Genomic DNA, 24,280 nt, shown 5'->3' with positions numbered 1-24,280 from the left:
GTTTTCCCTGGAAATGCATGATAATACATACACGTATACCCTTTCTTCCAGTTAGCTCAAGGTGCTTGAGCATTCCTTACTACCCCACATATTCCCTGACTGGCTACAGGCAGCTAGTGCTATGCTTGTTTCAAAGATGGTGAAACTGAGACTCAGGAAAGTTGAAGAGACTTCATATAGTGAGTCAGCAATGAAAACAGGTGGAAAAACACGTCCTCTGACTCCTGACGCTCTATTCCTTCTGTTCGGGATTGCGTTGCCTTTTGATAGTTCATGCAGTTTTTGTGATCGATGAAATAAAGTGCTTCCATTAAGGAGACAAAATGTAATCCAGTGTCTGCTAATGGTGGTTAGTGATGAGGACAGGAGAACACTCTGCCTCCTGATGTGGGCTGTCCTGATGCTTTTTACAAGTGACTGCAATGTGAGTCGCCTCCTTATTCTGAGATTTCAATGTTAGCATAAAACGCTTCACTTTGTTTTATATTATTTATAAAGGACTGAAGGATCTATTATCTCACTTTCATACTTATTAGGTAGGTAGAGCAGATTAGGTAGGTAGAGCAGATGGTATCATGCATATTATATCCCAGACAGATTATAACGATGGCCGCCACTTACTGAGCACCTTGCTGGAGCCAGACCCCCTTATGCATTTATCTCACTTAATCATCATCGCAACCCTCTGAAGTTCATGGAATTAGTTGCATTTTTATAGATAGGAACCTGGGGCTCAGAGAAGCTAAGTGATGTGTTCATGGTCACACAGAGTTGAAGTCAGTCTGATTCCTAAGGCCCTGATGCTCCCATTGCACTCCATTTCCTTTCAAATGATTGACTTGCCCTATGTCAGTATTAGAAATGGTCTCCTGAACCTAGCACAGTACTCCTATTGATTTATTGTTCTCTCCCATAAAGGGTGAGAACTCATAGCTAACCAGTTGCTTCATTTAACAATTCACTGATTAGAATTGCTAGACCAGTTAAAAAAACAAATTGCAATAATAAGAATATAGCAGTTATCACATACCTAGTGTTTACAATTTACCAGGCTATGATCTAAAATTTGAACGCACATTAAATCATTTGAGCATCACAACAATGTACAAAATAGTTATCATTATGTGATGTAGTTACTATTATCATCCCTGGATGAGAAAACAGGCACAAGAGCTTAAGCAGTTTGTCCAAAGACAACCTAGAAAATTGTGGAGACAGGATCTGAACCCAGTCTGGCTCCAGAACTCTAAACTACTCAGCAGTACTGCCTCTCAATAGAAAATTCAGTTCGTCAAGTATTGGTTTCGTTCCTGTATGCTAGGCTGGTAGAAAATATAGTTCCTACGCTTAACAGCTTATGTGTTCAACCGAAAACAAGATATAGATACTCGCAGTTAATGCTCTGACACCTAGCATATGGAGTGTAAGTGTTGTATAAAGACGTAAGTATGGATCGAGATGAATAATAGAACGTAAGTGGTCTGGGACAGTTCATTTGCCTTTCTAAGTAATGCACTTTCCTATGGACGAGTGACTTGGCCTCTGGGGAGAAGCTGGTTCCATGTGTTCTAAAATAAGCAGGTTACTTGGCTAATGTTCAAACTTTAAATAGGTATGTGGGTTGTAGCTATTCGACCTGAACCAACTTTAAATTCCCTTGTGTTCTTGCATGATTTCAGTGGAGCTGCAATGAAAAAATTCACTTTTCTCTAAATGTTGTGAAGTTCCAATTTGTTAATACTTGGCAAAATACTGTGAGGCTGACAGGAAGGGGATTCGTAAGTATTGTATCATAGCTTTGTCAGGGTGCTCTCTCTCTCTAGCAGGAAGTGTTATGACTTGCTCTCTAAAGTTGCAATTGTGAGAAGAATGTTGGGTTTCCAGATTGGCGTTCTGGGCGTGGGAGGTTCCTTCTGTTTAGTGCTGCGAGAAAGAAACAACAGGTTTGCTCTCATCCCGGAAGGGTAACAATTTTAATATTATTTCGTTAGGCTCTAACTTTTATATTATGGAATATTTAAGCAGAAATTTACTTTAAACATCTCGAAATCCTTATTATGTGTTTGGGTAGTTACACATTTGGAGACGCTTTCTAAATCTTATGTATTCAAGTAGAAGCAAATTTGTTTTAAGAGAAAAATTTGAAGTTTAGAATCTGACTTGTTCTCTCTCTATATATTGTCTTTTCTTTATTTGGGGAATATTTTAGGGACTTTGTACTTTTTAAAAATTGGTTTTGTAATCCTAATTATATAGCTGTATCTATCAAGTCAGATGCCAAAGGTTTAAATGACAGAAACTCTTACTTTATATCTTGGGGGTGGGGCGAAGGGGAATGGAATTTCAAATACTTTTGATCACTGTTAAATGGTTTTTCAAAATTCTGTGAAATAGAAGTTGAGGGTAGCTGTCATGACAGAATATGGCAAACAGATTGATATTCTACTCTTACAAAATAACTTATGACAAACAGTTGTACTGGTGTTTATTCATACTTGCCAAAATACATGAAAATCATTGGTGATGAGATTTTGGTGGTGTTACTATAATATGGTAGTGATAGTGATTTCTGATGCTCACAAACTCACCAGAGTTTTCTATCACATAGTGATCATATGTTTTATTTCTCCTATTTCAATATAGCTGGTTGTATAAATCTCGACTCCGAATCAAGGGTAACCTCTCAAATTAGTTGTACTTAACTACACCCGTATGAGGTAAAAAGTGAAGTATGAAACAAAAGAGTCTAGTTTTCTCAATTAACAAGTACCATATTTGAGAACATATAAGCAGGGTATGTTACACTGCAAGAGGCCATTTTAGTGACTAATAGATAAACTTCCAGCTTAGCTCAAAGTCTAAGCTGAAATTTTATCTCTAGTGATTTCTGAGTTGTACATCATAATATTTTGTCTTGAGTTAACTGGTCTGATCTTGCCTTCTGAGAGATATATACCTGAAGGTTGCCCTTGGCTTCCGTGTTATTTTTCACAGGAAAGGAGAATGGAACTACTCCTCAAGTGTGATGGTTAATTAATTTCATTAGCAGCAGATATGTTTTTTTCATAAATTATTCAGATATTTTTGGAAAATGTCAGAGTTTACTTAGGAAATAAAGGGATTGGACCTTTTAAAAGAAGAATGTGCTATTTCAATCCAAGGAGTTAATACTTCTTAGCTTTGTAAAGATGGGGAAGTAGAGGTATAACTTTGTTGTGTCTTTGGGTTTGATATAGTATTCTTCATAATAGGAAAGGGGGCTTTTAGAATACGGTTAAGATGTATATTAAATATCTACAAAACTCTTGTCTAGCAAGAATTTAAAGAATGTCTTCAATCTGACTTAATTGATGTGAATGTTTCTATGGGAAAAATTATTAACTTATTTTAAAATAGCCATTGCTTAAAGATCTTATCTTTATTAAGACAAAAAGAGGAAAGTAAACTTTTACTTAAAATGGAAGTAGTTGATATTCCTCCAGGAAATGACACAGGATTGGGCACCCTTTGGGGTTTAAGTGACTCACAGATATTGGTACTTGAAAAAAAGATCAATTAGAATCTAGCTTATGCTAGATCCTAGAACAGAATAGAGGTGTTTCCAGGAAATGAACTCATTTAATAGCTAAGTAGGGTGAAATCACTCATGGGATGTCTGGGGTTTGCTTTACAGTAATTCAGGAGGTGGGGGAGAGAGAGAGGGTAGGGGAGGGGGAGATAGGGAAGGGGGGTCGAGAAGGGAGGGAGGGAGGAAGCAAGGGAAAAGAAGAGGACAGGAAGAGAGAATCAGTGTGGAAATCCTGATAAATCTGATAAATGTAGAATCTGGATGATGGGATTATGGGTGTTTGCTGTACATTTTCTCTTTTGTATACATTGAAAATTTTCATAATAAAATTTTTAAGTACAGCTTTAGTTTGCAGCAATTTACATTTATTTCTAAATGATACATTTATCTATAAATTTCACGTTTGTCAAAACATGATGTGTGCGTGATGTATATTATTGTAAAGGTGAAATGTGCTGCTTGATTGCCAAAATTGTTGCCAAGTAAAAACTGTTTCTGAAAGAAAAAAAAACCTTTGTTTGACTTTCAGCTAAATTCAAAGAACAGGTTGCAAACATCTTGAAGAGTTTTGTAGTATCTTGAAGTATTAAAGACCAGTAGATAGTTAAAGCATGCTAACAGGCCAAGTGCCTGTGAAGAATGTGGGAACATTATTATGTCTTGACTATTTTGTTCCCAGCTTTCTCTATAGAGTATGCATGTTGAAAACCACGCGTGACAACTACTTAGCCTGCAGTATGTTTAAGTCTGTTCACTTTCCCTACTTTCGAACATCAGTTCATTCAACAAACATTTAGTAGGGGCTTATTGTGAGCCAAGATACAAAGTCAAATGAGGTACCAGCCCTGCTTTCAGGGAGCTCACAGCCTAGCGGAGGAGATAGAGAAGTAGATGGTGGGACACGCTGGGGGGTGGGGAGCTCCTGTAATTGGGGAAGGGGTGTCACTGGTTAGCAACCAGAACCCTATGCTGCATCTCCTTTAAAACAACACAGACAGAACATTTGAGGTGGCTTAATTGGTTGTAGGTATTAGGGAAGTAGGAAGAGGGCTAGTTTAACTCTGTGCGCATTACTTGGCAAATAACAGCCGCCTCTGCTCCCTTGCCCTTCTTAATAAACCTTCACCCTCTCTCATGCATCCATGGGCATTGTTGGAGCAGCATACACGCACTTCTTCACATTAAATATAGTGAGCTAATGTTTCAGTCTCCTTAATGTTTTTGGGTACATCCAAAGCAAAATTGCACTTATAGGCAGGCAGCTACTTGAGGTTGGATAAAAGGGAGAGTTAGCCTTCAGTCCCTGATAGAACCTTCCAGAGTTCATTGCTCAATTGATTTGGAATTTGAAACGTATTTTGTCATGTAAATAGTAAGTAAGGCTTTTTAGGTCATTTCACAAATGTCCCTGAAATAGTGTGCTATGTTACCAAAATGATATGTTTTTGTGTTCCTATTATTTTAATCTAAATGAATTGTAGAAGCATAGTTGCTAAATGTATCCAGATGTGTGTTCCATCAGCCAGCTGCTTTATTCTCTAGTCCCGAATCCTGTACAGCCTAACAGCATATATAACAGTGCCTCATGGGAAAATACTGTCTGTTCTATTGGGGGTTATCTATCAATGTCCTCTGTGTAGTTTTACCAATTTGCAGCTGAAATGTCAAGTAGAATTACCAGAGGGTCTAGGCCTGAAAAACAACCTCGTTAAGTAAAGTATGTTCTACATGTTGAATGTTGCTTTCATCACAGAAGTCTGCTCTCCACGTTGACTATAACGAACAATTTTTAATAATGCTGAGGTGCTGGAATAATAAACAGTAAAATCCTTCACCACTTCTTCTGTCTGCTTTTACCTTTCCTAAAGTTTCAGGACTAGAAACCTGTGACACAGGTGAGACCAGTTAGAGTTTGACTCACTTGTGACTTTCAGAGCAACAGATCATTAAATTGAGAAAGAGGCATATAACCTCTTAAATTATTACAGTTGCTCCTTTACCAAGATTCCATTAAAGTTTTCTAAAAGTAAGCAAACAAAACTCCATGCCGCTTGCCCCTGGAGAAAAATCAGCGGTAAGGTAAAAAACTAATCACTAAAAAAACTAGGAGTACCACAGTGATGGCTTATGTATGAAAAAAGAAATCCTAAACTCAAAATCAAATCGTCACATTGATACTTGAGTGTTTGCTTACATTTGTACTAAGTTATTAGCACTGGTACAATGGGAATGGTTGTTTACAGTAGTTAGCATGTAAGTGGCTGAAATTAAGGGATATTAAATACAGGGAAGCAGAAACATGTCATATATAGGAATGAATGTGCCACAAGAGAAGGTCAGCATTCATGTCCTTCTTTTTAAAAAGTATGGCCTGTTTATTGTTTATTTAACACCAGTATTTTGAATAAAGAAATTTTAGAACTCTATAATATATAGTATCTACTGAACCCGTTGCCAATATTCTATATATTTTACACAGTTAGAGTTTTGGTGATTTCAGTTCAAGGATTAAGTGAATCCCTCCTTCAAGTAATAAAAACGAATTAGCTGAAAGGAACTGCATTTTCTGGCAACCGTTCATATTTCTCAATATGATGGTCACATTTGTTAGGAGGTTTTTTTTGTTTTTGTTTTGTTTTTTGGCCGTGCCATGCAGCATGGGGGATCTTAGTTCCCTGATTAGGGATCCAACCGGTGCCCCCTGCAGTGGAAGCACAGAGTCCTAACCACTGGACTGCCAGGGAATTCCTGGTTAGGAGTTTTTAAATTATCTTCCATAGGGTATAATAGGCATGAGCCTTCTTTCCACAAAGCAGTGTGTAGCCTCTTTGTTTTTATTTTTACGGTACGAGTAGTTAATTACCTTCTCTCTCACATACTCTTTTTTTTTTTAAATTTTACATTTGCTGCACAGCTCTGTGTCTTGGGCAAAGTCACTCAACTACCCTAGGCTCTTGTTTCTTCCCTAATATAATTTCAGTAATCATTGAATATTGGGCATGTTGCAGATTAGCACCACCCTCAAAACATTGCAGTCAACTGGAATCGTTTTTGAGCCATACCTCTGTACCCAGCATCCAGCAGTGGATTATCATTGTGGGAGTATCCGAGAGGAAGATGAAGTTTAGACTCTGTTCTTGAGAAACAAACAATCTTGAAATAAGACTTGCAGAGCAACTAATTAGACAAGTATTTGTGTGCTCTTGGTGAAAGAATGGTTGTCTTTGATTGGGGAAGACTATTCTCTTGGACCAAGTTTGAGGATCAGTGTGGAGGAGGCAGATGAACTGAATCTAGTAGGATGATGGATGTCCCAGCCAGACTGTACTCACATCCACTTATATAACTATAGGAGGAAGTCTATAATTAAACTGCTAAATTTTGTGGCAAGATTCTAGATCCTGTGGGAGTTGAAGAGAAAGGTCAGCAGGGGTGTGGAGTCACTGGGAAATGTGGTTTGGGAGCGGATGAGGCTTCTGCCGAGACTTGAAGGATGAGTAGGATTTGGATAAGAAGATAAGAGGAATAAAGAGGAGGGCATTATAAGTGTGAAAGGTAGATACAGAGAGAGGGAGTTCTTACTAGCAGGGAGGGCAGGAGGTAGTGGCGGCAGGATAAAAGATGCTGATGTAAGAGTTAATAGGACGGGTATCGTTCAGGAGGATGGTTGTGATCAAAAAGCTAATTTTGAGTGTTGTTGAAAGGTTAAACTGGTTAGATGTGACTCGTAGGAACACTAGAGGACCAGGAATACCAGGCAAAGTTTAGACCAGCTGTTTAGGCATAAGAAATTATAGCTTCCTGAAATGGGACTGACATGATCAAAATTGTTGTGGGTACTAGATGTGGACCTTTTTTGATTCAAGATATTTACTGATAATGCATTGTGTCTCTGCGTAGAGTGCTGTGGTGAATACAGAGATGAGTAAGCTGTGTTTCTACTTTAATAAGTTTATAGTCTGTGGGGAGATAAATTCATTCACTAAGCCGTGGTTGAGGAAGCTATGCAGTACAGCATAACGATTGAGAATGCTGACTTTGGTGTCGGGTGGAGTTGGGTTTGAGACCTGGCTCTGCCTCTCTCTAGCCATGTGACTTTGGGCAAGTTACTCAACTTCTCTAATCCTGTTTGCTTTTCCGTAAAATGGAAATAACAATACTACGTGGTTCATAGAGTTTTGCTGAGAAATAACTTACATAATATATATAAAGCATTTAACACAGTCCATATAAACAATTAGTCCTCCAAGAATGTTAGCTGCTATAGTATAAACTTACAATGATATGTTATTATATTAATTATTTATATTACCTACTCTGTAGGCACAGTGAGAGGGGCTGGGAATATGAAGATGAATGGGAAACGGTCCCTTCCATCCCATCAGAGAGCTTATGTATAGTAGTATTAAATGCTATCCTTGTGGTGACTATATTTTCCCATTCAAAAATTAGTACATATGGTCTGACAGTAAGATATTTAAAATTGGAGCTGTCTGGAAGGATCCAGCACTGGCTGTAACAGAAGAAAGCATGCAGTTCTGTGAGAGTCCTGGGAACAGAGAATTTTTCTCTCAGGTGGGGACACTCCAAAGAGACTTTCTCAAAGATGCTTTTGAAAAGTACATAGGAGACAGGTGAACAGCATTCCACTAGAGAGAAGCACAGAGGAGAAGGAACAGAGGTGGGAAAATACATGGCCTGTTTGGGGAATAGGGTGTGAAGAGAGTGTGATTCCAGGGTGTGCAGTGTGTGTAATCGGAAGAAACATTGGAAAGATAGACAGGTATCAATACAGAAGAGTGTAGGGCTTAGGATGTTGTGCTTAAAAGTTGGGACTTGGGCTTCCCTGGTGGCGCAGTGGTTGAGAGTCCACCTGCCGATGCAGGGGACACGGGTTCGTGCCCTGGTCCGGGAAGATCCCACATGCCGCGGAGCGGCTGGGCCCGTGAGCCATGGCCGCTGAGCCTGCGCGTCCGGAGCCTGTGCTCCGCAACGGGAGAGGCCACAACAGTGAGAGGCCCACATACCGCAAAAAGAAAAAAAAAAAAAAGTTAGGACTTGCTTTTGTAGGAAACATACCTTAGATCTGCTCTTCAGGAAGTTAGCAGCGTAGAGATTACATTGGAGGGAGACAGGACCATAGATAGATCAGCTAAAAGGCCTTTGGAAAAGGCCAGACATGAGGTGATAAAGGGGTATGATGGAAGAATCCAGAGAGCTTAGTGATTTACTTCAATCTCCAGTGGTTTCTTGTGGCCAAACTTCTCAAATTTGTAAACCTGGAGACTGAGGAAAGTAGGGAAGTTGAAAAGGAGACCTGATTTGACAGGAGAGATATTTGAAAAGGGGAGAAATAATGTGGCAGTAAGTTCAAATGTAGACACTTAGACTCTCCTGACTGGAATTTTCCTCACTGACCTTGCTTCTCCCTTGACCAGAGGGTCAAGTCCAGATTTTAAGTGTGGCCTTTCTAAATTAGACCCTGACCTTCTGCTCCAATTGTGTCTCTCTCAAACCCTAGGCACAGTGCTCCAACCACACTATCTTTCTACAGCTCTAGAATATTATCTTCTCTCTGCCTGGAATGCCTTTACCAGTGATATCTGTCTGAGGAAGCCCTACTTATGTTTTAAGATAAAGTTCAAAAGTCGCCTTCTCTGGAAAACTTTTCCTGAAGCCCACCACTGTCACCCCACCACTCAGTGAATAGGATGATGGCATTAATATTATGTCTTTGTTTTTCCATCTTTCTCCCCGCTGGACAGTAAGGTCTTTGAGAGGAGGCTTTGGGTCCTAAATCTCTATATCTGCAGCACCCAACACAGTGCCTGGTACATATTAAGCCTTCAATTAAGGCTTGAATATAAATGAATAAGTGGGTGAATATGATAGACATTCAAGTTGAAATTTTCTCAAGTCATTTGGAAATGCGGCACTAGAGCTTGAGTAATCATAGTGAGAGTGGGTGAGCTTTAGCTGAGAGTGTTGCACGCCCATCTGACCTGGAGACTAGTGCTGTTGACTTACCTACTAGTGAGGAGGCAGGGTGGCGGTTTCTGTTGGTACAGGTAGGTATGTGAAGTATGGCTGCTCCAAAGTGCTGCCTGTTTTGGACAGAGGAAGGCGACAGATACACAACTACAAATAATGTATTCTTCCATGTTTTGTCCACCCTCTCTTCTTCATGATTCGAGCTTACCAGCTTAAGTGTGTGTGGCCAAATCTCTGATTTTAAGTCATCAGCCTCACTTTACCAATTCTGTTTACCTGGCATACAAGTGGCTGGATAATGTCTATGGTGAATATGCCCTGCTTTTATCTTTTAGTTCCTCTCAACTTCAAGAAAAAAATATAAAATTCGTAATCAACTCTTGATTATCTATGGTTAAGTTTCCCATTGTGTGCCCTGCTTCCTGACCCGAATGGTTCTGAATGACACAGATTAGTAAGTAGATTATTTAGTCAGCAGCATTCCTAACGTGAATCACCTTAGGGGATGAAAACAGGCACCACCCCCCCTTTCCTCATCTCCATCAAATACCTTTTAGAATTTGAGTAATAGTTTCAGGTAGGTAGTTGTAGGTACACCTTTCTCAGCAAAGATTTGTGTTGAGGGTTTAAGTATAGTTAAAGGAGCCAGTGGAGTGGTTTCATAATTGCTGTATTGTTAGTCAAACTCTGTAATTAGGGATGACTTCATAGGCATAAGATTCCTCTATGGGTGACGCCCTGAATTCAGACCCAGTTGTACACCATATCCTTTTATGACAAAACAAACAAACAAGGTTTTGTTTGCTTTCCTTTCATTCCCTTATTTGAAAATCTGTTTTCCTGTGTCTCAGATGTTTAGGGAGAGGGTTTGCTTTTCTCCTGATGCTTTCCCTTTATAGCGAAGGCAGGCATAGGAGCTAGGGAGGAAACAGAATTGGGGACAGATCAAAGTGCTCTGCAGATGAGAGAATTCAGAAAAATGCAGAGACCCTGGAAGCTTTTACTTTTGATGGTATTTCATTTGGCTAAATTTAAATGGAGGGAAAATATATTTCTTTTCTTTTCTTTTCTTTTCTTTCTTTCTTTCTTTCTTTCTTTCTTTAATATCGGCGCCTGCTCTCTCCATGTAAATAAAGTTCACTTTTGTGGGAAGACAGACTGGGGAAAAGGACACATTTCAACATATTTCAAAAGTCAGACTTTCTTTTTACTTACCAATCACATACTGTGAAATTGAGGTTAAACTTTTATTCAGCAATAATATTTACTTTTTACCTCTTCACCTTTTATTTTGCATTGCTTATGAAAAAAATGTGCAATGTAGGAGGAATGTGACAATATTGACAAGCTGTTAGCTATTTTTTTAAGTGGTCCTGATATAAAGTAAAAATTGTATTTAAAAAAAAAATCTCCTGGCCGTTCTTCAAGTTGTGTTTAGAAACTGGTCTTATGCAGGAGCGAAACTGAGTCATGGGTAAAAAATGGCTGACAGATTTTTGTTAGTCCCATCCTTCTTAAATTATTTCGACTTAAAGGCTTATAATTTTTATATGTGAAGGAGATCTATTATACTCTGTAGTCAATAATTATAGGGCAAATGACATAACTTTTCGTACATTCCATTTAAAAGGTTCTTAGTAGAACTCATGCCTTATATTTATATAGCCTCTTACAATTACTTAGGCATTGATTTGTTCACCGTTTTCTTTCATTAAGGATTTGAAGTTGCTGTATAATACTTTATAGTTTACAGTGTGCTTTCACATGCCATCTTTAATCTTCACAAGGACCCTGGGGAAGTAGTTATTATCGCTGTTTTCAAAAGAGGAAACTGAGCCTTAGCAGGATTAAATAAACTCGCTCATAGACACACTGCTAGGAAGTAGCAGAGCCGGGGCATTAATTGATGTCTTCTGATTCCACATCTCACAATCTTCCTATCATAACATACTGCATTCTTGGGTGGGGAACAACAGTTTGCCGCAAGTGTTCAGGATTGAATCAACGTGTCTATAGGGCAATAATGATATCATCATCTATTTTGCTTCCTAAACCCCAGTCTGGGATGTTTTACTTGCTTTGAGAGAAAAAATTCAATGAATGCCCAATGAAGAGGGATAGAGCTTTCAGTAAATTCGCAAGGTTTTCTAAAAATCTGATGTTCCTGTCTTCCCTGAATTATTTAAATGTGATATTTTCTCCCAAGATAGTATTTCATTGCTTGATTTCCTTAAAGATTCCATCAAGTACCTTTGAGTAGTCTTAAGGACAAACTTTTTTTATTCATAGTGGGAAAAAAAAGTCTGCATTAAGTAGCTAATTTAAATATTGTGATTTTTGTCAACTGAAGTGTATATTGTAAGCCTTTTAAACTTTATGTTGGATTTCTTAGTTTTTAGCTCAGGTGCTTCAGGGTAGCATTTATTTATTTACTTTCAAATAATTGTAAATAAATGAAATTGAATTTATTCAAGTGAGAGACTCCTAAATTAAGCTATTTTGTTATCCTGGATCAAACAAATGTTGTTTTGGGAATATATGTGTATTGCAGTTCTTTTTACTCTTACTCAGTTGTGCCTCTTCATGTCTTCTGTAGATGAAAAATCTGAGTTATAGGTGTAAAAGGGGACACTTTAAGCTTTCATTATGATAATTAGACAGGAATAAGAAATTAGAAAACTTTATTTTGGGGACTTCCCTAGTGGTCCAGTGGTTAAGACTCCACGCTCCCAATGCAGTGGGCCCAGGTTTGATCCCTGGTCGGGGAACTAGAGCCCATGTGCCACAACTAAGACCCAGTGCAGCCATATAAAGAAAGAAAGAAAGAACAGAAAGTATATTTTGGGTTTTTTAAATGCTGCATTGTGTTAATATTTTTTTAAGTAAACAAGTGCCTCGAAATCATTTCTATGAGATCTATGTATTTCCTAATTTTGCACAAAGAACAAAAGTACTACTTTCTTGGCCTGCCTGAGATGGAATTAATAATCCTTAAGGTCTCCAGAGTCTTTCTCCTTCTCTACCTTTTATTACAACCACTAATTCACTTTGTGTCAAATTATAATTATCTACATTTTTTTGTCTTCCCCAGATTGTAGATTCCTTGAGGGCAGGAACTAGGCATATAACAGACGCCTTGGTAAATTGTGTGAGGGTAGAGGTGTGTGTTGGGGGAGGTGTATAAAAAGAGGAAAGAGATTTCTACCCTGTTCAGACCCTCTGCTTGCAAAGGGGAGAAGTGGGAGGGAAGGATTGAGTCAGAACCCACTGTTCAGCAGGGATAAAGGGTGAGGTGGGGCGGGGGGTATGTCCAGAACCATCTTTGTCTAATTTTCTCTTTTATAGAAGTGATATAGTAGTATGAGAATAAAATCGTCTTTAAAAAAAAAAAAAGACTAACTACTTTACATTATTATTGACTCACGAATTGCCCAAACTAGAAAAGACCTTTAGAAGTAAAGGAGAGGGGCTTCCCTGGTGGTGCAGTGGTTAAGAATCTGCCTGCTAATGCAGGAGACACGGGTTTGAGACCTGGTCTGGGAAGATCCCATATGCCGCAGAGCAACTAAAGCCGTGCGCCACAACTACTGAGCCTGCACTCTAGAGCCTTCGAGCCTCAGCTACTGAATCTCGCGAGCCTAGAGCCCGTGCTCTGCAACAAGAGAAGCCACTGCAATAAGAGAAGTTACCGCAATGAGAAGCCCGTGCACTACAACAAAGAGTGGCCCCCGATCTCCGCAATGAGAGGAAGTCCGCACACAGCAACGAAGACCCGACGCAGCCAAAAATAAATAAATAAATAAATTTATTTTTTAAAGAAAAGAAGTAAAGGAGAGGCCACATGTTTTGGATTTTCTGAGACAGTCTCACTTTCAAACTTTCTGTGCCATTGTTCTGAGATGGGCAATAATTTTATATTGAAAACATCATTACTTAAAATATACATGAAGAAAATTGGAGTAAATCCTATATAGTATTTTTGTAATGAGAGGTCTTGAACACCATGTGAATAAAATATAGAATATTTTTTTTGGGTCACGCCACGGGGCATGTGGGATCTTAGTTCCCCAACCAGGGATCAAACCTGCAGCCCCTGCCGTGGAAGCGCAGAGTCTTAACCACTGGACCTCCAGGGAAGTCCCTACAATACTTTTTAAAAGTACTGTTATCACTTTGCAGCTTAACGTATGCAAAATCACTTTTTACTCTTAATCTTTAAAATGTCTGCCTTCGTGTCCAACTGAAGGTCTTCACCTTATAGATCCCGAGACTGCTCTGAAAGGTGTATTTACCCAACTTTCTACTGAGAAGTTGTCCCTCTTTAGTGACATTTTAACACCATAGGTAAGAAAAGTTTATGAACCGGCAAGTTCTGTTTTATGTTTTTTAAAAGTCTGTTTTTATTTAATTTTTTAAATAAATGAGTCATTATAAATGTGTTACATTATGGTGGAAACTTAGCTAAAACTTCCCAGGGATTTGAGAAACCTGAGTTTGAATTCCAGGTCCATGGTCTCTCTGAGCCTAGGTTATCTCTAATAAGAAAAAAGGGAGTAGGAATATTTACCTCAAAAGGCTGTTATGAGCATTCAGGGAATTAGTAGGAATATGAATTTGTCTAATGTAGGCCTTGACGCAAGTTGTTGAATGGATGAATTTATGAAAATACGATTTTATTGAGTGCCTTACTACCTGCCTGGGACTGTGATAAGTTCTAGAAGTGACAGCTATGGGTGTGCAAAAGACAGATGTGGCCCAGCTCTCTCTTGAGCGTCTCTGTACTAAGTATTAGTCATCATGGCAAAAAAGATGAGTTGGCGAGTAATTTTTTAACTCTTAATAAAGATGTCTAAAAGGGGGAATTCCTTGGTGGTCCAGTGGTTAGGGCTCCATGCTTCCACTGCAGGGGGCATGGGTTCAATTCTTGGTCTGGAAACTAAGATCCCACATGCCGCGGTGCGGCCATAAGTAAATAAATAAATCCCACAAATACATATGAAAGGCTATTCAAAAATTATTTTTGAAATGTCTAAAAGGGGTAAATATAAGATCTCAAATTGGCATTTCACAGTTTGTGAAATTTTACACTTTTTTGGAAAGGCAACACATTTAGAACAGTGAAGCTATTCTGTATGATACTATCATGGTGTCAAAATGCGTAATATGTATTACAATGCCAAGAGTGAGCCTAATGTAAACTATGGACTTTAGGTGACAATGCTGTATCAAAGAAGGTTCATCAGTTGTAACAAATGTACCCCTCTGATGGAAGATGTTCATAATGAGGGAGGTTGTGCGAGTGTGAGGGCAGGGGGTATATGGGAACTGAATTCTCTGTGCTTTTTGCTCAATTTTGCCATGAACTGTTCTAAAGAGTAAAGTTCTTTAAAAAGATAAAAAAGACAGAAAACAACAAAGCCAAAACAAAAAAGGACAACACATAATCATTTTCATTTCCTTCTGTCTAAAAATTGTTAATAGGTTGGTATGTGGGAATTTTCCATTGTGGTACAGACCTCCTTTCTCTGTTGCAGGGCTCAGTCAAGTTTTTCTGTAAAGGTCCACATCATGTATATTGTACGCCAAGAGGCAAAATAAGAATATTATATTATTAATATCAAGGGTTTAAATATTATTTCCACAGATTTTTACTGACAAAAGTCAAAATATAATAAATATTTGAGTACCTTTTTTGGTAATACAACTCAACTGATGAGAAGAATGGAATTTTTTTCGCCCCCTGGGGTAACATTTCACTTAACTGAGGTTCAAACATTTGACAGCAAATGTTTATCTGTAAAAACCATACTTAGCTTGGGGACCATACAGAAATAAGCAGTGGGCCAGATTTGGCCCACAGGCCATAGTTTGCCAAGCCCTGACTATTGGTTAAATAGGTAAAATAGGGCCAAATCAGAAAGAGTATAAACTCAAATAATATTAATAAGTTGTGTACACAAAGATGTGTTAATTAGCCTGCTCTTGTGTGTGTTTCTGTATCAAAGCCAAAAATAATTTGTTTTAGTTGACTTCTCCTTTTTTTTTTTTTTTTTTTTTTGCGGTACGCAGTCCTCTCACTGTTGTGGCCTCTCCCGTTGCGGAGCACAGGCTCCGGACGCGCAGGCTCAGCGGCCATAGCCCACGGGCCCAGCCGCTCCGCGGCATGCGGGATCCTCCCAGACCGGGGCACGAACTCGTGTCCCCTGCATCGGCAGGCAGACGCTCAACCACTGCGCCACCAGGGAAGCCCAGTTGACTCCTCCTTTAATGGGAATGATTGATAGCTGTTTTTATACTACCTGAAAATCAGTTTTTTCACAGTGAAAGATTTTTAAATGGCTTAATGGAAAAAAAATGGTGATATATGGAAATGGTGATATATAAATGGAAAAAATGGTGATAACTATGTGAGGTGATAGATGTGTTAACTTTTATTGTGGTAATCATTTTGCAATATATATGTGTATCAAATCATTATGATATACACCTTAAACTCACACAGTATCATATGTCACATATCTCAATAAAGATGGGAAAAATGGAAATAGCCAGTAAGATAGATAGATATGTAAATGCTAAATGAAAACGTTATTTTTTTTAACACTTATTCATTCATTTATTTATTTATTGGCCATGCCACATGGCATTCGGGATATTAGTTCCCCAGTCAGGGATTGAACCCGTGCCCCCTGAAGTGGAAGCTTGGAGTCCTAACTACTGGACCGCCAGGGAAGTCCCAAAAAAGTTATATTTTACACGAATCTTTGGTCACATAATTTTGACTTAGTTTTGGCACATGTAACCAAGAATTTCTGTCATTACTTGGTACCTTCCCCTTCCTTACATTCTTTGAACGTAACGTAAGATTTTGTCCTTGAAAGGAAGATTCACAAGTATTTTTTTCTGAATAACTTTTGGTAAATGATAACTTCTCATTTGTTTGTTTTCTTTATTATGGCTGTAGCTAGAAATATGAGGACCTATTCAGATGGTTTTAGTAGTTTGCATTTCTAGAAAGTCTAAATTATCCCTAAAATGAGAGTTTGCAGGAGCGCTTATAATCATCACAAAATTTTTTTAAGTCTTAAAAAATTTTTTTCTTCCGGTTTCATTGAGATATAATTGACATACAGCACTGTATAAGTTTAAGGTGAACAGCAAAATGATTTGATTTCTATACATCATGAAATAATTATCATAATAAATTTAGTAAGCATGCATTATCTCATATAGATACAAAATAAAAGAAATAGAAAAAAATTGTTTTCCTTGTGATGAGAACTCAGGATTTCCTCTCTTAACAACTTTCATATATAACACACAGCAGTTTTAATTATATTTATCGTGTTGTACATTACATCCCTAGTGCTTATTTATCTTATCGCTGGAAGTTTGTACCTTTTGATCACCTTCATCCAATTCCCCCTCCCCTTACCTCTGCCTCTGGTAACCGCAAATCTGATCTCTTTTTCTGTGAGTTTGTTTTTGAAGTATAATTGACCCACAACACTGTTAGTTCCTGTTACTCAACATAGTGATTCGATATTTCTGTACATTTCAAACTGATCACCATGATAAGTCTAGTTGTTATGTGTCACCACACAAAGATATTACATAGTTATTAACTGTGTTCCCCACACTGTACATTTCATACCTGTGACTTATTTATTTTCCAATTTATAATTGGAAGTTTGTACCTCTTAAGCTCCCTCACATTTCTTTCCTCCCCCTCCACCCTCCCCTCTGGCAACTACCTGTTTGTTCTCTGTATCTATGACTCTGTTTCTGTTTAAAGTCTTAAACCCTTCTGGTTTCTCTTTAGATCTTTAAATGGATGAGATGGCTACCACTCAGATTTCCAAAGATGAGCTTGATGAACTCAAAGAGGCCTTTGCAAAAGTCGGTAAGTGTTTTTTGTAGAGTAACTATAGTAAAGCAAACTTTATTTGGTACTAATCAAAGTTATTTCTCTGAAAAATTATATGAATGGTTAATCATGAAACTTAGGGCAAGATGGTTAGAACCAGTGGAATAAAGTTTTAGAAGCTACACTTTAAACTGTGTTATTGCTAATTATATCTAGTGTCTAATATGGTCAAAGGTTTTTAGTCCAGGATCCCAGTCTTTAACTGGGGGCTGCTGTGGCTCCTGAAATTTTTAGACAAATTTTGTGTTGTTATCGTATTTTGTTTATCATATTTTTCTGAGGAGAGGATTTGGAGCTTTCACCATATTCTTAAAGGGCCAGGTGACCCCTGAAGATGTTAAGAACCATTAGATGATGTTTTTACCTTTCCCTAATCAGCGTGGCTTTCCTGCCTTTTTCATGGATCTTATGTGCCTTTGGAGAATGCACACTGTTCGACCTTCTTAAATTGAATTAGCATCAGTATAAGATGGGAAGGATTAGCCTGCCACTTGGTTTATCCTTAAACATCATATAACATGTCTTCGAATTCAGCAGCTGAATTGGAAGCAATTTATAGTATTTACATTCCAAATTTCAGTGCTCAGGTCAAGTCAGTGAAGATAATGAGAAAACAGGGTAAGACCTGATTATTGATGTGTGTGCTCACATGAGTCAACATGTGCTTTGCGAGGAAGACTAATACTATTTGGTATCTCCTTGATTAAAGGGTATGAAGTTAAATCAAAATGATTTGTTATTTAAATCAGAATCTACTCTTTGACCTGTGTTGGGAACCCCATCAGTGAAAAGTGAGGAAATACACATCCCTATTCCCATACATTTATGAGCAACATTTTCTATGAAGTCATTTAGTAATAACAACATGCCTTGGGAAAAATAATGACTCCCCCAGCCAGCGTGACTATTCATAATCCCATCAGAATTCTAACTAGGAAAAAATAAGTCCTGGATCTAACACTTTTGTGTGTGTGTGTGTGTGTGTGTGTATGAAAAAAAGGCAGTCAATTAACTTGCCATAGATACCACTTACTGGAAGAAGTGTACTACTCAGTTTAATATAGATTGATTATGAAAAACAGCAGGTGAATTCTTGGCTGCAAGACTTTTTAAATCGCATTATTCTGTAGAAATTGTTCTTATCATAATTGTTTCCTTCAAACCTTCTGTTTTATTTATATTCATCTTTCAGTGTTTGGGACAGCCTGATTTGTTTTTTTTACGAATAGGATTTGGGGGTGGGGACCTTATTGCTATTGCTTAATCTTCAAGGCCTCACCTCCTCAAATCAATGTTTATTGTTGAATACAAGCCTTATCCTCATGTGCAGCATCTTGGAAATATTTGTGTGCAATATTTTTTAAAAATTAAAGCTAATTTGAATATGGTTTACCTGATGGCACTGGGATACTTTTATCAGTAAAAGAGCTTAATTGCTCTTTTAAAGCTTAATGATATAAAGAGGGTTGACCAGTTATCTCCAAGGAGGAAACAGGGCTAAATTGGTCTGAGAGATCAATTAGAGCTTGGACTGCAAGAAAGGGTCATTGTGGAACTACTGTCTTACTTTAAATCATACATCTTGGAGGGTTTAGGGTAGGCAAACACCTTCCCAAAGGTGGGAGATTGAGCCGTGTGTCTTATTGAAGCCCTACGAGGCATGTACTTCTATGATATGTAGACTCTTATTACTCTATATGCTGTAAATAGGAATTCTGGAGTCCAAAATTTCTGCCTGTTCCACATATTATTATTTTCTATTCCCCCTCAGTATCTAGCTCACTGTTGCACATGTTAGGTTTTCAATACATAAATAGTTAATTGATTGAATTCCAAGGAATTATAGGTAGTCTTTTCATGTACTGGGACTTTGTCATTATCACAAGCGGTCTTTGTTATGAAGATTTTCATCATGGCGGAATTTATTCTGAAGGCTTTGGCCATTACAATGTAACACATAAAATTTATATTTTTCAGCATATTTTTAATATGCTTGTGTATAGTCTGTCTTTTAGAAAAGTGTTTAAAGACCCAGCTGAATCTTTTGATTTTCCCTTAAAATATTTGTAGTTTTTAGTTATTCTTATTTGCAGAGCCCTTAGGCAACTGTCAAAGGTGTTATGGAAATCCTTTTTTTTTTTCATTCAGGGAAACTTGATTTTAAAAACAAGCTCTATAACCTATTTTCCTGACAATTCTTTCTTATGGGGAGGGGAGGGGAGGGAAGACTACTTTGTCTCAGTTCAATTGTGACACAATATGGAAATCATTATATGATTTTTCCCGTCTATTAAAAATAATAGCCTTGATTATCTCTTTAGAAATTCAGCAAAATAATAGTGTGTGGAGAAAATCTCTGTAATTACCACTAATCATGGGTTTTGTTCAATCAATTAATAGTGCTTTGAAACTCTCTTTACTAGCAATAAAAATCGAGTATTAAGATTTACATTCTCCTTTCACTCACTTTCTGCACCTGCTTAGTGTTAAGTTCCAAGCAGTATATTTTCATTTAATTATTTTCGTTTTCTCAACATTTGTTTCTAGTATTTTCCACTGGGATAGCAGAATCCTTGGCTCTCATTTTTTCCTACTTCATAATGTTTCTGTTTTAATTTAAAATGCTGCAATGCTGTATAAGTTCATTCTAAAGAAGAATAAATAAAACTTTTCAGAACACATAGGAAGTAAATATTTTACCAAGGAGAAAATGTCTTTTACACTCTGGGACTTTAATCTTGTTATAGAAGCTAAAGGTCATTTGAATGATGCCTTGTCATAAAGATAAATTCATGTATTGTAGATCTTCTCAGATTGGCTTTAGTCCTGCAAACGCTTTTTTCTCTCCTGAGCAATAGCCGCTCAGGTTTTTTTTCCAAACAGGAATTCAACACTTCTGAAATAAAATCATGGGGTTTCATAAATGACTAGGAAGAATGTGGGTTTATTCCTTTGAGGCTGCCCACCAAACTAAGACAACAATTTTTGGTTATGGTGATTGTAGCTGTACCAGATTTTCTCATCTCAGGAAGTTGAGTTATTTCAAATTACTTGATATTCTCTAGTATATAAAAACCACATCAGGATGATGCCGCAAAAAGCATGGTGGTTTCTTTTAATTTACTTTTAGTATTCAATAAGATGACACCAGTGCATATTTGTTTAATTATGGCTTAAAAAATTAAAACTACAGCCCAACCAAAATAAATAAATAAACCAGTGCTCTTTCACTGTGCCATCTGGTTAATTATCGATGGAATATTAGAAATGAAGGTCTCAGGATAGTCTGAAAACCATGTTTTGACTGTGTGGAAGATAGGAACACAGATTGGGGGTGTGCGAGAATGCGCTCATGTGTGTGTGTGTGTGTGTGTGTGTGTGTGTGTGTGTGTGTGTGTGTGTGTGTGTATGTGTATTTTTTAAGTGGGAAAGCGGTAGCAGGTGGAAAATGATAGCCAAACTGCTGGAAATTTTGAGTTGGAAAACAGTTGATAGACAGCATTTTTGATTGCCTGGTCTCAGCCCTCTAACCCTGTCCAGCCTTCAGCTGTAATTGACCTCCACCTTTGGGGATCCACTATTAGGATGAACTCTTTGGTAGCGACCTCTATTCTATCCTTAGCTGGGACTCATTAAACTGCCTCTTATATGTATTCGCTGGAATGAGCTACCTCAAAAGGTATAAGCTGTGAAAGGCAAAACCCGTGTTTAAGCATCTGGAGATGTTTAGCAGCTGCCTTTTCTAAAGTTTTAATGCCTAATGAAAGCTCAACTTTATTGCTTAGATCTGAGGGTGGAATATAATCTAAATTCTTCTGCACAAGTCTTTTGGCTGAGTCTTTTAAATTAATATTTTGTGTGCTTTCATAGGCAATCAGGATCGTGTGTGTGTGTGTTTAAATCCATTATTGTTAGATATATAGATTCCTTTTGTCATTTTTTTAGTGCAAAAAATTTGTGGAATATATTGGTTAAACTAAATGGAACTTTTAAACACAGCTTTTCTGAAAGGATGTGCATCTGCACTTGATTGGTTTTCTTCTTTAAGTCCTAATGAGTACTGTCCGTAGTGGGTTTGTAAAGAGGTTGCATATGTATTGCAGATGAGGACACACATACGTGACCTGTTTATAAAGAAAGACACTAGATTTAACAGATTCAAGGATGAATAAAGCAACACACAGATACACACAAAACCCAGGGGTCAAGGGAAATCCCATTCTCTCTCACTGTCAGATTTATAAGACAAAGTAGCACCCCAAAAGATGCATTTGAAGTGATAGATTGTACCACATACCACCTGGACATGGGCAGTGTAAAACAGAGGTAAAATCAAAACTACTTGAATTCTGGCTCAGCTTTCGCCAGACAAGTACTTAAAATAGCTTAAATAACAGGATGCAAGGGGAGGGAAAACATTTCCTTTTAAGGATATGCATTCTTGGTGTGATTCAAACTTCTGCAGGAACATGGCTGTATAATAAGTTTATTTACTTTAAGGTTACTTGGGGGAGGGTTTTGGGAGAGTTAACTGGCATCTGAAATAATACTTGGTAAGAGAGCATAATGAGGTTTCTTTCAAAACAATGCAGATGTGAATCTACACGTGTCATCATAGAGACAGACAGACAGACAGAGAGGATCTATTGTTAAAAACATTTGGTTCCTCTCTGATGAATTCAGCAGCCAGTTTGAAAGACACTGAGACACTGGCCTCTCTGGTACAGCACTGGGAGTGTCTTAGTGATTTTTTTTTTCAAGTCTAGCGATCTTTCTTTAAAAATAGAACACTTGATCCATTTCTTGAAGTTCAGCTCTGGACTCCATGCGGGAACTTTGTTCATTGAGTAGGTGGAGTTTCTTCTTTTTCCCTGCAGCCCGTCAGTGTCTGCCCACACTGGCCATATTTTCTGAACCGAACAGTTGAGACCTGTGTTTGCAGAAACATTGAGAACACTGTAGATAATACAGGCTGTATGATAATATCTACTTTATCGGGTGGTCGAAAATATGATGCTGGAACGGAAGAGTCTTCGAAATGCAGAACCTGTTCCACCCCACACCAATCTGTAGTTAATGAGGAAGGGGCAAATGAGCCAGAAAGGGCCTTCAGAATATTGGCAGCTTTAATGAGTAAATAAAGGACTGCCATCCTGCCAGGAGGTTGTGATTTCCAGTTGTTAAAACTGCTTTCAGTCTAGAGCTGTGTTTTGGGGTCCATTTGTTATTAAATTCTCATGTTTATGTCAAAACTCAGAATACGAAAAGTTCACCATCAAACATAGTCTCGAGCTCCTGGTTAATAACGTCACTGAAGAGGGAGAAGCTCTCTAAAATGCCTTTGTGCTGTCCCATATTCTAGCCTTCCAAAGTGCAGCACATTAGATCTCTGATATTGTTTAAGGGTGTGTGTGTGTGTGTGTATGTGTGTTTTGGCTGGGGATTGGAAATAAAATTAGCATAAAACTCTTTTAAAATAATTGCACCCTGTTTTGTCTTTCAAGTACTTTAGCAGCTGGGAGATTTTCCAAAATTAATTGCAAGCTGCCTTTTTAGGCTCCCTCTGCCTTATTGAAATTAAAATTGTTTTCTTCAAAAGGTATGATTTGGGGACTCTAAGAAAACCTTGCAGTAATTTACTAGTACTAACACTAAAATGCCTTTGATCTCGGGAGGTAGTACAAGCCAGATCTGCTGTTAAAATATGGAGAAACAGAGTAGATAAAACTTTACAAATATGTAAAAGTAGATGACACATGGTCAGTGATTCTTTTCCCATATCAGGAAGGATACAGGAAAGAGATTCAAAGTGACTCCAAATTTTTATAAGTATTTTGAAGCCACAGTTTCAAGAAAGAGCCACAGATTCTGTCTGATTAATTCTGTATCTTTGGTGTCTAGCGCTGTGCCTGCCACAGAGTAGGTACTCAGTTTGCTCTGGAGGTTGACTCCTGCTATACAAATGCACAGGTATTTCTTAATAAAGTCAAAGCAGGTTTCTACATTTAGAATGAGAGAGAGGTCCTGACCTGACAGCCATCACTGGTAGTCTACTTGGAGACTCCTTGGTGGGTGTGTTCAGTTAGAAAACCAAATTACAGATCTGAAGGCTGCTGGGTGGGGACAGAATTAGAACAAAGGGAATGAGATTGAATGTTATTTAAGGGATATTTCTGTCCTCAGGGTTTCCTGATGAATTGCCATTCAGTTTTTCAGTGCTATTTCTGCATTTTTTGGTCATTGTTGTTTGCTTAGTTCTGTTTTTTAAATGCTCATTAGATCAGAGCATTCTTTTCCTGGTTTAATACTTGAGGATCCTAATAAGAACCTACTGTATGGCACAGGGAACTCTTCTCAATACTCTGTAATGAGTACTGGGACCTACATGGGAACAGAATCTATAAAAGGGTGGATATATGTATATGTATAACTGATTCACTTTGCTGTACAGCAGAAACTAACAACATTGTAAAGCAACTGTACTCCAATAAAAATTAACTAAAAAATACTTGAGGATCAATGATTCCACAAAAATTACTTTTCCCTCTGCTTATTCTATGCAAGGTACTGTGCTACATATTGGGGTGGGAGATAAAAAGGTTTAGAAGAATCTTCATCAAGAGATTTACAGTCTCATAAGACTGTCAGGTAATGACAAATTCTTATTCCTCCAACCGCCCTTTAAAACGTTCCTGTCCATTACTAAAAGCATCTGTTATTACTACACTTACTTCAAAATGGTATTTCCACATGTGGCTATTTTATGTTAGTTATATTTTAGGGTGGTTACTTCC

General features: G+C 37.9%; 1 protein-coding gene across 3 annotated transcripts in view; it reads left to right on the top strand.

The window, feature by feature from the left end:
* PLS3 (plastin 3) overlaps window positions 1-24,280 on the top strand; it is a 90,211-nt gene that overhangs the window by 27,986 nt on the left and 37,945 nt on the right. For 2 of the 3 annotated variants that reach the window (XM_019949484.3, XM_073799123.1), the window contains exon 2: window positions 17,382-17,462. In XM_019949484.3, coding sequence (XP_019805043.1) covers window positions 17,390-17,462 — 73 coding nt within the window. In that variant the 5' untranslated portion in view covers window positions 17,382-17,389. Of the gene's footprint in view, window positions 1-1,846; window positions 1,965-17,381; window positions 17,463-24,280 lie in introns of those variants that run through there. The other variant, XM_019949483.3, reaches the window with a different exon arrangement.

Source organism: Tursiops truncatus, chromosome X (genome assembly GCF_011762595.2).
Source record: "Tursiops truncatus isolate mTurTru1 chromosome X, mTurTru1.mat.Y, whole genome shotgun sequence".
Lineage (NCBI taxonomy): Eukaryota > Metazoa > Chordata > Mammalia > Artiodactyla > Delphinidae > Tursiops > Tursiops truncatus.
The sequence above is the reverse complement of the archived record's forward strand: the minus strand, read 5'-3'. Positions and strand labels throughout refer to the sequence as shown.